Source organism: Ursus maritimus, unplaced genomic scaffold, assembly GCF_017311325.1.
Source record: "Ursus maritimus isolate PB19 unplaced genomic scaffold, ASM1731132v1 scaffold_16, whole genome shotgun sequence".
Taxonomy (NCBI): Eukaryota; Metazoa; Chordata; class Mammalia; order Carnivora; family Ursidae; genus Ursus; species Ursus maritimus.
The window spans coordinates 18,293,005-18,308,941 of record NW_024424008.1 but is presented as its reverse complement, the minus strand read 5'-3'; the positions used below and the strand labels follow the sequence as shown (position 1 = coordinate 18,308,941).

The window sequence follows — 15,937 nt, the reverse complement described above, 5'->3', positions numbered from 1 at the left end:
AGCCAAGAGATGATGAGTTACTAGAGTTTAGAGAAATGATAGTGTCTGTCAGATACTTGGATTTATCCAACTAGGTCAGACTTGAAGAGGAGACTAAGCACCTCTCCCTTGGCTTATTAAACTGAGATATATACCACTGCATTTCTTCTACCCCAGTCTGGTTCAAATCTGAAAGTAAAACACATTTCTCACAATGCAGAGGAGCCTTGGAAATACTGTGCTAAGTGAGAGAAACCAAATACAAAAAGCCACATTGTGTGACTCAATTTGCATAAAGTGTACATAATAAACAAATATCCATAAAGACTGCAAAGAGAGTTAGGGATGAGGAGGGATGGGAAGGAGGTTAGGGAGTAAATATTAATGGGTTCTTGTTTTTTGGGGGGATGGTGGAAATGTCCTGGGATTAAATAGTTATGATAGCTGCACAACTCTTTGGATACTACCAAAAACCACTGAATTATGTACTTTAAAAGACTGACTTTGATGGCATGCAAATTTCATCTCACTAAACTATTATTAAAAAAGAGGAAAAGGTATTGATTATATTCCAGAAAATGTTCAAAAAAATTTTTATTAAAGGAAAATTTAATAAACAAATTTATACATTCAATGTGGTTATACCATTTTATAAACATACGATAGTTCTGTTGCCTTAAGTCACAGTGTGCTCAAAGGTCACTATTATTCTGTTGCCTCACGTGAAAAGGTTTCAGGACAGGAATTCCCTCAGACATGGGGGTTCATCAAATAAATGCTCATAAAACTTGATTTTTCAGGGGGCACCAAAGCAAAGGGGGAAACTATATATGAGGGAAACTTTGAAAACATCATAGAAGCTCACAGTTCCATTATTGTAATCCACAAACACTCCAGTCTGATGCAGAGGCCTTTTCACGTACTGAATTAGGGGTGAGGAGTTGGTGGAGAGACCATAATGATTGTTTATCTTCAAAGAAAACAGAAGAAATGCTTCTGCAGGATGAATAATGCCATCAGTATTGATGGTCATAGGAATGACCATTGGTCAAGGAATCTTTACAGACTCCCAGAATCGAATTTGGGGAGCACATGACATCCTCCTCCTAGTAATGCCTATCAGAGGTGAAGACCTGAGGTCCCCAGGCTGCAAAGCTCTTGGCACCCTGGGACTCTCCGGATATGCTTTGGTGGGCGACTCCAAGCATCACACTTCCAGCATCCTTAGAAAGGTGCCTGTAGCTACTGGATGCATCCTGACTCAGAACATTAGCGAATGGGATTTCCATGTCCTGAGGGGCAGGGGCTCTCTGTCCACAACTACCCTCTTCATTTTCCCTCCTCTGAGGCAATGCAAAACAAACACTAAAGAGAGTTCAGACTGGCTTATCTATGAATACCAAGAGTTGTCACTACCGAGCGGAAGGCCTCAGGCAGAGCAAGTCAGGCTTCTGGCATGGGGTGCTTATTGCTGATCTTACCTCTACCAAGGCCTAAGGTCACAGCGACCCCAGCATACCACATTAGCCTTGGGGCGAGCTACTCCCAGCAGCTGTGAGGTGTCTAGAATTCGTTGTAGGAGAACATCACTGACTGTTCTTTGTGAATTTCCTCTGAAGAACAGCCTCAGAGCATTGTCTCTGAGTTTGCGCCACAGCCAGCACAGCAGTGGGGGACCTGGTGCCTTCACACAAGTCCCTCCATCTGGAAGCTTCTCTCTTAAACACCATTCATATATGGGCGGATGTAGTTTGCTTCCATATCTTGGCAATGGGAAATAGTGCTGCAGTGAACATGAAGGTGCAGATAACGCTTCGGAATAGTGGTTTAATTTCAATTAAATAAACACCCAAAAGTGGGATTGCTGGATCACAGGATCACATGAAGAAAAATGATACTCCTGCCACCCACATTTTGAGGGATGCATTTACTATAACGTTGAGATCTCAATAAAAAAAGCAGCTCTTGTAACAGGGGACATGGAGACTCTACTCAAACAGGGTTGCCTGAGTATCAGTGTGGCAGGCCCCTGCCCCAGAAGACAGGCAGAAAACTCAAGAAGCCCACATCCCTAAGATCCTTATAAAACAAGGGCGCACGGCCTGGGTCCCAGTCAATAATTTGGGCTCCGGACAACCCCACAACCTCTCCTCATCAGAATGACGAGAAGGAGAAATCCCCCCCAGCAAAAAAGACAATGAGTCTGTGGACTCTGCCACAGAACTAATGGATATGGAGATAACCAAATTATCAGAAATGGAATTCAGAGTAACAATGATCAAGATGATGTGTAGACTTGAAAAAAGTATTAACGAAAATATTAATGAGAATATAGAATCTCTAAGGGCAGAAATGAGAGCAAATCTGGCAGAAATTAAAAATTCTATGAGCCAAATGCAGTCAAAACTAGAGGCTCTGATGGCCAGGGTGAATGAGGCAAAAGAACGTATCAGCGAATTGGAGGATGGGTTAGCATAAGAAAAAGCTAAAATAGAATATGGACTCAAAAAAATCCACGCTCAGGAATGTAGGTTACAGGAGATTACTGACTCAATGAAACGTTCCAATGTCAGAATCACCAGCATCCCCAAGGGGGTGGAAAAAAACAGAGGTCTAGAAGGGATATTTGAACAAATTGTAGCTGAAAACTTCCCTAATCTAGCAAGGGAAACAAACATTCATGTCCAAGAGGCAGAGAGGACCCCTTCCAAGCTCAACCATGACAAACCTATGCCACGTCACGTCATAGTGCATTTTGCAAATATTAGATCCAAGGATACAGTATTGAAAGCGGCAAAGGGAAAGAAATTTCTCACGTACCAAGGCAAAGGTATCAGAATTACGTTAGACCTGTCTACACAGACCTGGAATGAGAGAAAGGGTTGGGGGGGCATTTTTAAAGCTCTTTGAAAGAAAAACATGCAGCCAAGGATCCTTTATCCAGCAAGGCTGTCATTCAGAATTGAGAGAGAAATAAAGACCTTCCAGAATTGCCAGTCATTAACCAATTTTGTAACCATGAAACCAGCCCTACAGGAGATATTAAGGGGGGGGTTCTATAAAAGTAAAACATCCCCAAGAGTAAAAAAGAACAGAAAGACACAATCTATAGAAACAAAGACTTTACTGGCAACATGGCATCATTAAAATTCTATCTCTCAATAATCACTCTCAATGTAAATGGCCTAAATGCTCCCATAAAGTGCCACAGGGTTGCAGGTGGGATAAAAAGACATGACCCATCCATTTGCTGTCTACAAGAGACTCATTTTGAACCTAAAGATACATTCAGACTGAAAGTAAAGGGATGGAATACCATCTTTCACGCCAATGGACCTCAAAAGAAAACTGGGGTAGCAATTCTCATATCAGACAGATTGGATTTTACACTAAAGACTATAGTCAGAGACACAGAAGGGCACAATATTATTCTTAAAGGATGTATCCAACAAGTGGATATGACAAGTATAAATATATATATGCTCCCAACAGGGGAACAGCAAGATACACAAGCCAACTCTTAATCAGAAAAAGAAACATATAGATAAAAATAGTTAATAGTAGGGGACCGCAACACTCCACTATCAAAAATACACAGAGCACCCATGCAGAAAATTGACAAAAAGGGTTTGAATGCCATACTCGGCGAGTTGGACCTCATAGGTATATATAGAACACTACACCCCAGAACCAAAGAATACTATTCTATTCTAATGCCTATGGAACATTCTCAAGAATAGACCAGGTTCTGTGACACAAAACAGGTCTCAACCGATACCAAAAGACTGAAATTATTCCCTGCATATTCTCAGACCACAACGCTTTGAAATTGGAACTCAACCACAAGGAAAAATTTGGAAGAAACTCAAACACTTGGAGACTAAGAACCTTCCTGCTCAGGAATGATTCGATGAACTGGGAAATCAAAAATCAAATTAAACAATTTATGGAGACCAACGAGAATGAAAACACAACAGTCTAAAAAATATGGGATACAGCAAAGGCAGTCCTAAGGAGGAAATACATAGCAATCCAAGCCTCACTCAAAAGGACAGAAAAATCTAAAATGCAGTTTTTATATTCTCACCTCAAGAAGCTGGAACAGCAACAGAGGGACAGGCCTAATCCACACACGAGGAAGCAGTTGACCAAGATTAGAGCAGAAATCAATGAATTAGAAACCAGGAGTACAGTAGAGCAGATCAACAGAACTAGAAGCTGGTTCTTTGAAAGAAAATTGACAGACCACTGGCAAGACTTATCCAAAAGAAAAGAGAAAGGACCCAAATTAATAAAATTATGAATGAAAAAGGAGAGGTCACAACCAACACGAATGAAATTGGAAGGATTATTAGGAACTTCTATCAACAGCTATATGGCAATAAATTAAGCAATCTGGAAGAGATGGAGGCCTATAAACCTATAAACTACCAAGACTGAAACAGGAAGAAATTGATTTTTTAAACAGGCCAATTAATTATGAAGAGATTGAGTCAGTGATAAACAACCTTCCAAATAACAAAACTCCAGGCCCGGATGGTTTTCCTGGGGAATTCTACCAAACATTCAAAGAAGAAATAATACCTATTCTCCTAAAGCTATTTCAAAAAATAGAAACAGAAGGAAAGCTACCAAACTCATTCTATGAGGCCAATATTACCTTGATCCCCAAACCAGGCAAAGACCCCATCAAAAAGGAGAATTACAGATCAATTTCCCTAATGAATATGGACACCAAAATCTTCAACAAGATCCTGGCTAATAGAATCCAACGGTACATTAAAAGGATCAGCCATCATGACAAGTGGGATTCATCCCTGCGATGCAAGGGTGGTACAACATTCGCAAATCTATCAGTGTCTTAGATTTTATCCAGAAGAAAAAATTCAAAAATCATATGATTCTCTCAATAGATACAGAAAAAGCATTTGACAAAATACAGCATCCTTTCCTGATTAAAACCCTTCAGATTGTAGGGATAGAGGGTACATTCCTCAATTTCATAAAAACTATCTATGAAAAGCCTACAGCATATATCATCCTCAATGGGGAAAAGCTGGAAGCCTTTCTCTTAAGATCAGGAACACGACAAGGATGCCCACTCTCGCCACTATTATTCAACATAGTACTAGAAGTCCTTGCAACAGCAATCAGACAATAAAAAGGGATAAAAGGTATCCAAATCGGCAAAGAAGAAGTCAAGATGTCTCTCTTCGCAGATGACATGATACTCTATATGGATAACCCAAAGGAATCCACTCCCAAAGTATTAGAAGTTATAGAGCAATTCAGTAATGTGGCGGGGTACAAAATCAATGTTCAGAAATCAGTTGCATTTCTATACACGAATAATGAGACTGAAGAAAGAGAATTTAGGGAATCCATTCCATTTACAATAGCACCCAAAACCATACGTTACCTTGGAATTAACCAGGGATGTAAAAGATCTATATTCTAGAAATTATAAATCACTCTTGAAGGACTTTGAAGAAGACACAAAAAGATGGAAAAATATTGCATGCTCGTGATTCAGAAGAATTAACATAGTTAAAATGTCCATTCTACCCAGAACAATCTACACTTTCAATGCTATCCAGATCAAAATACCAATGACATTTTTCAAAGAACTGGAACAAATAGTCCTTAAATTTGTATGGAACCCTAAATCACCAAGGAACTGTTGAAAAGGAAAAACAAAGCTGGGGGCATCACAATGCCGGATTTCGAGCTGTACTACAAAGCTGTGATCACAAAGACAGCATGGTACTGGCACAAAAACAGACACATAGACCAATGGATCAGAATGGAGAACCCAGAAATGGACCCTCGGCTCTTTGGACAACTAATCTTTGATAAAGCAGGAAAAAACATCCAGTGGGAAAAAGACAGTCTCTTCAATAAATGGTGCTGGGAAAATTGGACAGCTACATGCAAAAGAATGAAACTTGACCACTCTCTCACACCATACACAAAAATAAACTCCAGGAGAACCCAGAAATGGAACCTCAGTTCTTTGGGCAACTAATCTTTGATAAAGCAGGAAAAAACATCCGGTGGGAAAAAGACAGTCTCTTCAATAAATAGTGCTGGGAACATTGGACAGCTACATGCAAAAGAATGAAACTTGACCACTCTCTCACACCATACACAAAGATAAACTCCAAATGGATGAAAGACCTCGATGTGAGACAGGAATCCATCAAAATCCTAGAGGAGAACATAGGCGGCAACCTCTACGACATTGACCAAAGCAACATTTTTCATGATACATCTCCAAAGGCAAGAGAAACAAAAGATAAATGAACTTGTGGGACTTCATCACGATAAAAATCTTCTGCATAGCCAAGGAAACAGTCAAAAAAAAACTAGAGGCAGCCCACAGAATGGGAGAATATATTTGCAAGTGATACTACAGGTAAAAGACTTGTGTCCAAGATCTACAAAGAACTTCTCAAACTCAATATGTGAGAAACAAACAAATCATTAAATGGGCAGAAGATATGAACAGACACTTTTCCAATGAGGACATACAAATGACTAACAGACACATGAAAAAATGTTCAAAATCATTAGCCATCAGGGAAATTCAAATCAAAACCACACTAAAATACCACCTTACGCCAGTTAGAATGGCAAAAATCAACAAGGCAGGAAACAGCAATTGCTGGAGAGGATGTGGAGGAAGGGGATCCACCCTACATTGTTGGTGGGAATGCAGGTTGGTGCAGCCACTCTGGAAAACAGTGTGTAGGTCCCTTAAAAGGTTAAAAATTGAGCTACCCTATGACCCAGCCATTGCTGTACTGGGTGTTTACCCCAAAGATACAGACGTAGTGAAGAGAAGGGCCATATGCACCCCAATGTTCATAGCAGCATTATCCACAATAGCTAAATCATGGAAGGAGCCAAGATGCCCTTCAACAGATGACTGGATTAAGAAAATGTGGTCCATATATACAATGGAATATTACTCAGCTATCAGAAAGAACGAATTCTCAACATTTGCTGCAACATGGATGGCACTGGAGGAGAAAATGCTAAGTGAAATAAGTCATGCAGAGAAAGACAATTATCATATGATTTCTCTCATCTATGGAACATAAGAACTAGGATGATCGGTAGGGGAAGAAAGGGATAAAGAAAGGGGGGTAATCAGAAGGGGGAGTGAAGCATGGGAGACTATGGACTCTGAGAAACAAACTGAGGGCTTCAGATGGGAGGAGCGTGGGGCAATGAGATAGACTGGTGATGGGTAGTAAGGAGGGCATGTATTTCATGGTGCACTGGGTAGTATACGCAACTAATGAATCATCGTACCCTGCATCAGAAACCAGGGATGTACTGTATGGTGACTAACATAATATAATAATAAAATGTTATTATAAAAAAAAAGATTCTCTCTCTCCCTCTGCCCCTCTCCCCTGCTCTCTCTCTCTAAAATAAATACATAAATATTTTAAAATAGATAATAGCCACAGAGGATGACGTTAAGAACTCAAAACATGTACATCCACTTTATCAACAAGAACAAGAGACTTCCTCAGCAATCAGAAATCATTAGTGTAAACTCACCTTTGCAATACATTTCCCAAGTCCTACAAGAAAAAAAAGTAATATTAATCATGAGAGTTTTGTTCTTTTGCATCTTCTCTAGTATCCTTGTTTGTTTAAATGTGTTTTTTCTCTTAGTTTGCTCTAAGGAACAATCAGAAACTACTTTCATAATAGAACCTACAATAAAGAATGACAGGCTTCCTTAGGATGTATTAAGTAAGGAAGGAGGTCAAGAAGAGGCTGTATAGTGATGCATTATGATTTAGGTTTCCACTGTCACTCGGCACCCAGTCTTATTCCCAAGAAGAGATCTGACCATTTACAATAACAATTAGAGCAAAACAGCGAACTTAGATACAAAAAATATATATAGAATGCATTGAAATTGATTACTAAATTCTTTAACTCTTGCCTAAGCAAAGGGCAAAACCTCAGCATCTTCAGCAAGTTACTTCTGGGGCTGGAGGGGGCACGGCGGTTGGAGAACAGAGAATGACAATGGATTAGGGCAACATAAATTGAGAATTACCCCAACTTAACCTTCCTCTGGTCACAGGTTTTTTCTGATTTGGATAATTTATCTGTGTAGTTAGTACTCCTGATTACACAGTGATAATTTTGTCCTAGGTGAGCTACTAAGAGGGTAAAAATCTCCCAAGGATTACTAGGATATGAGGAAATAAGTGGTTGGACAGACATAATGATGGGAGTCAATGAGTATTATCACTTGGATGAGAATAATGGTATATGTGGGTAACATTTCAATGTCATGGCAACATTGCCCAAAAAGGGATTCCTGCCTCTGAGGATGGACCCTCTTTTCTCACCTGGAATAACTCCACATCAGGCTTGTGGCACATCTCAGTCAGCTCTCTATACATTTCTGTCAGGCTTTCTTTCTGATGGGTCATTCTGACTTCACTTTCCTTGAGTTGTTGGACAGTCTCCTTTGCTTCTTTCTCCAGTGTCTCCAGACAGAGATGCTCCCTTTCATGGAGAAACAGATGCATCTGCTGATGCTGCACTTTGATCATTACCTTCCTTAAGGCCGCATAGTCCTGAAGAGATAGTAGATGCAAAGGGTTACATATTCTCACTCTTAACAGAGAATTCTACTTCCTTCGTGTCATCAAGGAAGTACTTGACAAACTTTGTGCCCAAATCTTCACGTGTCTTGAATATTTACTGGTCCTTTTTGTCCACACTTTCTCTAGGTTCTCAGACTCCTTCCCTGTTTGAATCAAGCCCCCTAACGGTTTTAGGCTCTTTCTCTGTGATACTCCATAAATTATTTCCTTTCTCACTGGAACCACTTTTTTCTCTTGTTCTTTTGCTTGATTTTCCTATTTAAAAATATTTATGTATACATCATATTTTATAGATTTTTAAATTAAATTATCTGATTTTTCTCCAGGTGCTACTCTATTGCTCTCCTCTCTTTCTCCTCAAGTTTATTGTGATGTTTTCTTAAACTCAGTGTCTGAGAAGATTCATCCAAACCTTCAAGTTTGGACTAGGAATACCTTTCATGCCTTAGTTATCCCATATACTAGCATTCTTTGCACTAGCTTTCATGTGCTTGCATATTTGTGTTTACTGATATATCATTTGAAACCATAATTTTTTTTTCTTGGAAAAAAGTTATCCTTTAGTTGGTAACTTAAATTTAGCTACAAGTCTCAACCAGTATTATGTCAATCTGCATAAAAACAGAACATTTTCATTCTTACCTCAAATGACTGGAGTTTGCTAGTTTCTTGATTCAGCTCATTTTGCATTTCTTGAGTCATGTTCCATAAAGAACCCATTCTCTTCAGAAGTTTTTCCTGCAAAATAACCATGATCTTGAGCAACACAGAAGATGATATTGTAGATTTTATCCCCTTATCTCTAGGAAAAGGCAGTGGCTGAGAAAACCATAATCTTGAGTTAGCATGGAGAGATCAGATTTCTCCCCATTAACCTAATTTGATTCTAATATTTGGGATATCAGAGGTGACAAATGTAATAGAGATTTGAGATTACTCTGTAGATAATATAATCCATTTCCTGAGAAATCAGATTTTTATATAATTTGACTGTGAAGGCATCAAGCTTGCATTAGAAGCCAGTGATCCTGGTACTAGCTATCTGTCCCACAATAGCATCCACCGCACATATTTGGACAATGTTTCTAAGGACATTTCTCTTGCTAGAGGCTCAATGTAGCTATGATTATAGCATCAACATTGGTCAACAGCATTGAAAGGATGCATGTACATCTTGGTATTTCTATTGAAAATTCATCGCCACCACTATCTCCACTCAACTCATCCTCCTTATCATTTTCTTCATCTTTCTCTCTGATTTAGAAGCCCATAGGATTCCAAATGGTTTTAGAGGCATTGCTTACCCTGTATTCCTCAGCAGCCCACTGCACTGGACTGTGGCTATGAGCCACATGCTCTGCTGATTCAGGACAGGGCCTGGAGAGCAAGTTCTTGTCAGCCTCACAGAATAGCCCCTTCACTTTTTTGTGCAGCACACAGATCTGCTCCTTGGAGCTGCTGACATGGTAAGATCGGGCCAGTTTGGCAAGGGAAGCCAGCTTCTTGAGTGCAATATTTGTTTTGAAGTCTGACTTCTCTGAAACTCCCCTGCATTCAGGGCAGCACATTGGGTTTGGGATTCTTCCCAGCAGAGGCACAGGCAGGGACTGCAACGGTGTGCCCACAGTCAATGGTGACAGGGTCTAAGTAGTGGTTCATACAGGTGGAGCAGATGGTTTCATTCTGAAAGGATTGCAAGGTGTCCAGATCCATGTCTCCATAAATTTACAAAAAGAAAAGAGACAGAGAGAAAGTCATTCCTCCACCCTGATAAAGGCAGGGGGGAAGCCTTTAGACAAAAAAGCTTGTCTGCTTGAACTCTATCTAATCAACCTATTAATTTAATCCCAGTACAAACATAGGCATTGTTAAGTATAGACAGGTTGGGTTTGTGCTATGAAACAAATAAGAAAATGGAACAAGAGTGTCCTCGCCATCCTTTTTGTTTCAAATAGACAGTGTTCTCAATCAGAATTAAACTATGTGGACAAGCTTAAAGATTGGGGCAGGGAATAAAAGTTAGGATGGTTCCAGAATTACATTTCTTAGCTGATTGGTCCAGAAACATGTATAGAATCTCAATCTCTCCCTCTCTCTCTTTATGTGTGTCTTTCTCCATGACTCCACGACTGTAACACACACACACACACACACTTCATCTCTATGCTAATAGCCTCCATGTACCCTGTCTCCAAACTGACAAGTGTATTTTTCTAAAGACAAATAAAATTGATTAGGTTTAATTTAAGCTTGTTTTAATTCAAATCAGTGTTGACTTCAACTTTGACTAGTTTAGCAAAACTGTTCCTTTTAGGAAATAAAGTATAAAAATCATCTTTTGTTTCTAGTTCAGAAAATAATTTTTTCCAGAGTTGGTTCAGATCATCGGAGAATCTTCACATATTGAACTGGTGAATGTTCAAGCTACAGTGTTAATCAGCAACAATTAATCATTTTTTTAAACAAACAAAAAAGAGAATAAGCACTGGGATTTCTTTTCTGCACTAGAAAATACAGAGCTGCAGTTAAAGGAAGCATGGTCTATTCATCTTTATTTTGGTATTTCCCCATGGTAACCAATAGCACTTCTTGGGAGTCCTTACCAGTTGGTTGGATCAATTTTGAAAACTTTTCAAATCTAGACTGCACACTGAAGGTTTTAGAAGGATAGCAAATAGGACTTTCACAACAAGGGCTTTCTAATTAATTCAGCACACTAAACTTTTAGGTTGTTGTGTATAAATACTATTACATGCATACATTATGTTGAATATTTCAGGTGCTTTATAGGGTCCATAATTGCATAAAAACTGCAGAAATCTCAGGGGGCCTGGGTGGCTCAATCGGTTAAACCTTCTACTCTTGATTTTGGCTCAGGTTATGATCTCAGGGTTGTGGGATCAAGCTCTGAGTCAGGCTCCAAGCTCAGCATGGGGTCTGCTTGTCCCTCTCCCTCTGTTCCTCCCCCTGTTCTCTCTCGCTCTCTTTCTCTTTTAAATAAATAAATAAATAAATAAATAAATAACTTTAAAAAAAACCTGCAGAAATCTCTAGGACCTAAAAAAATTTAGTAACACATAAGGGAATAGAATAAAAAGTAGTCATCTTAATATAACAAATATTATATATTAAAAATGTTCTAATTACAGATATTTTAAATATTGATGCATTTTAAATAACTAGGAAAGCTATTTGTTTGCTTGGACAAGACCCAAGCAGCACCACAGCTAAACTAAAAGTATTTGTAGAAGAGAAAGTAGGCATGAAGATATTTACTGTAAATTCCATACTCAACAGAGTCTACTGAGTGGCCTCCCCTGTGGAAGCTCTGGGAGGTCTGGAAGGTCTGTCGATAGCAGGGTCAGCTGGGATTCTCTGTTCTCCAAAGCCTGGCAGCTGCAAATTCAGTCAGTCTACCCCAGAGAAGTCCTCTCTGGACAAATGTGCTTTTTATATAATTAAGCTCACCTAAGGTCACAGCTACTTCTTGAAATTGGCTGTTGTCTTCAGAAAGAAGTGGAAATGGCTTATTAGGTTATACAGAAAGATTTAAAAGTGGTTACTTAGAGTTTATAGCATACAGAGAAGAACACTGGAGGGCTAATGCTTTAATAATCTGGATTTGTTTTGGAGTGTGATGGAAGAAGTTGACCTCACACAAGTTGTTCAAAAAGACATTTAAAAAAAAAAGACATTTTAACTGAAGCAATTACTTCATTAAATGATTTTCTATTTGACTTCACAATTTTTAAAATTTGTTTTCTTACTCTACTTTTTATTTTATTTTTTAAAAAGATTTTATTTATTTATTTGAGAGAAAGAGAGACAGCGAGAGAGAGCATGAGTGAGGGGTAGGGAGAGAGAGAAGCAGGCTCCCCACAGAGGAGGGAGCTTGAAGCAGGACTCAATCCCAGGACCCTGAGATCATGACCTGAGCCAAAGGCAGATGAGACGCTTAATGGACTGAACCACCCAAGCACCCCATTACTCTACTTTTTAAATTTATAATTGCTAATTAAGCTCTAGCTATTGTTTATCTGATTATATAAAAACAATAAAACATTAAATGGAAAAACCAACAAATCTGCATGTCTGACTCTTGATTTCAGCTCAGGTCATGATCTCAGGGTCATGGGATCAGGCCCCAACAGAGCTCCACACTCAGCACTGAGTCTGCTTGGGATTCTCTCTCTCTCCCCCTCTTCCCCTCACCCTTTGCTTCTCCCCCCACTCATGCACACACCCCTCTCTCTCTAAAATAAATAAATAAAATATTTAAAAAATAAAGTAAAGAATTAAAAGTGTACCTAGGCACTCAGTTGGGTTTTAAATAATTGTATGTATAACTCTGCTAGTTTTATATAATTGTATATATAAACTTGCTAGTTTTTTTCTTACCTTCAATATTTGATGACTATTTTGTAATGACTCGTTCATGTAAAAATAAAAACTATTTTGCAGACTCTTGTATCTTGGTAAATAGTTTTAAACCAAATGCTTTATATATATGTATATACATATATATGTATATATGATATATCTCAATGTATGTACTTGTATTAAAATATTATATAAGATGATAATACTTATTTACACAAAAATTATGTGCACAATTATCTTTAATAAAATGCATATGGAAAATTATTTTTTAATCGGGTATAATTGACATATTATATTAGTTTCAAGTGTTACAACATAATTTGATATTTATATATATTACAAAATGAATGCCACTATAAGTCTAGCTAACAGCTATCACCATACATAGTTACTTTTTTGTTTCAAATTTCAAATTCAAATTTCAAATTTCTATTTAAATTTTAGTTGGTTAACATCTAGTGTAATATTGGTTTCAAGAGTAGAATTTACTGATTCATCACTTACGTATAATACCTAGTGCACATCACAAGTGGTCTCCTTAATCCCCATCACCACCCACCTTCCTCCAGCAACCCTCAGTTTATTCTCTATAGTTAAGAATCTCTTATGGTTTGTTTCACTGTCTCTCTTTCTTTTCTTCCCATATGTTCATCTCTTTTGTTTCTTAAATTCCACATATGAGTGAGATCGTATGGTACTTGTCCTTCTTTGACTGACTTATTTGGCTTAGCATAGTAACCTCTAGCTCCACCCATGGCACTGCAAATGGCAAGCTTTCATTCTTTTTGATGGCTGAGTAGTGTCCCATTGTATATTTATAGCACATCTTCTTTATCCATTTCATGATGAGAACTTTTAAGATCCTTTTACCAACTTTCTTTTTTTTCATTCATTTTTTTGATTAAGTTCAGTTAGTTAACATATAGTACATCATTAATTTTTGATGTAGTGTTCAGCGATTCATTAGTTGCCTATAACATCCAGCACTCATCACATCATGTGCCCTCCTTAGTACCCATCACCTGGGTTACCCCATCCCTCCACCCACCTCCCCTCTGTAACCCTCACTTTGTTTCCTGGAGTTGAGAGTCTCTTGTGGTTTGTCTCCCTCTCCGATTTCTTCCAACTCAGTTTTCCCTCCCTTCCCCTATGGTCCTCTGTGCTATTCCTTATATTCCATAAATGAGTGAAACCTATGATAATTGTCTTTCTCTGCTTGACTTATTTCAATTACACAATACAGTATTATTAACTATAGTCACCATGCTGTGCATGCTGTAGAAAATTATTTTTAGCATAAGTACAATACTACCTGTATTTTGTTGACACCTATCACAATTCAACAAGTCACCACTGCTTACATATAGGTTGTCTCGCTAAATTATTTAATGCTTGGGAATTTGGGTTCTATTTTTATAAGCATATGAAAATAATCTAACCTTGCTAGAAATTGAAAACCTAAAAAAAGTCACCTTTTAAAAATTATCAAATTGAAAAAAGAAAGAAAAACCATAAAAGCTATTATATCCTAGAAAGAGGTAAAGTAGTTGTCCTCTCACTGAATACATTGGATTGTAAATTAATATAAGCTTCAGAAGTATCATTTGACCTGTAATTATGCTTCAAAATGTATTCTAAAGAGATTAAGTATATACTTAATATATACTATTATATACTATTAGGGTATATACTAGTAAAGTATATATACATATGTATATGAGGACTTTTCCAGAAATTTTAATTCTGGGAAAATTGCCTCAAACATTTCTTAGCAGGTTGTATATCATCTACATAAGCATATAGAGGAAGGAGCTTTTAGTATTTTCATTTTTCAGTAATTTTTAGGTGGCTCAGTTGGTTAAGCCTCTGCCTTCGGCTCAGGTCATGATCCCAGGGCCCTGGGATTGAGCCCCCACATTGGGCTCTCTCCTCAGCAGAGAGCCTGCTTTTCCCTCTCCCTCTGCCTACTTGTTTTCTCTCTTTCTTTCTCTCTCTCTGTCAAATAAAGAAATAAAATATTTTAAAAAATTAACTGGTTATGTGTGCAGGATACCCCCAATAGTGCTGTTCAATTTACAGGGATTTGTTCAACATTTGCTTACACCATTTCCTGGATTTGTGATTTCTTTATATAAAAGTCCTATAAACCAGGCTCTGTGATCTCATCCCTGCCTCAAATAAAAAATATAGTAATTAGACAGTTGCTATTCTTACTAAGTTTTACTGAGTACCATAGCAACTTCTCAATTTCCTCCCCCCAAACCCAGTTTTCAAAGGTAAAATAGACAAAACTCCTAGAATCTTTAGACTATAAGCTAATAGGGAAGGTGAATGCGTGTGTAGAGAAATAAGGAATCCATAACATCTCAAATAAGAAAGAGAAAACTGCTGTGTACAACTGGAGAAGAAAACAAAGAGCAGGTGATTGAAGCTGGCACTCTTTCTCCCTCATCTTTCTGTGGGAAGAGCCTCCTGAAAAACATTGATTAAAAAGGTTGAGTCCCTTGCCATGGTCAACACTGAGCCTGCCAAAAGTTAGAAAATATCTACTCCCTGCCATGGACTAATTCTTGAACATTTGCCAGATGTAGATTCACTAAGATTTATGGTCTTAGCTTGATAAAAAACCTAATATGAACATAAATCTAAAAATGGATAGTTGAAAAAGTTATCTTCTGTTAGGCTAACGGAAATGCTAATCTCATAAATATCAAGCCCTGAGGAAATAGAAAACAGATAGACCAAATAATAATTTCAAAAGAACATTAAAAATTTATGATGCCTTGAGATTCCCATGAAGAATAGTTTGTACTGTGTAGGTTAAAAAGGACTTTTAGTTCATTCATCGTACATGGCAGGCCAAGGACAGGGGGAGGATACTGTGAGATGCCAGGGACCAGGCAGTAACACATCCATCTGGACTGCAACATGGATTA

At 38.1% G+C, this 15,937-nt stretch overlaps 1 protein-coding gene across 1 annotated transcript; it reads right to left on the bottom strand.

Moving 5' to 3' along the window:
- Positions 1-1,085: 1,085 nt before the first annotated feature.
- LOC103675381 (tripartite motif-containing protein 64C-like) lies at positions 1,086-10,334 on the bottom strand. Its single transcript, XM_008704444.2, is given in 8 exon segments — positions 1,086-1,322; positions 1,499-1,742; positions 7,552-7,574; positions 8,316-8,591; positions 9,264-9,359; positions 9,926-10,194; positions 10,197-10,235; positions 10,238-10,334. Coding segments are annotated over 8 exon segments (1,281 nt in total).
- Between the last annotated feature and the right edge of the window lie 5,603 nt (positions 10,335-15,937).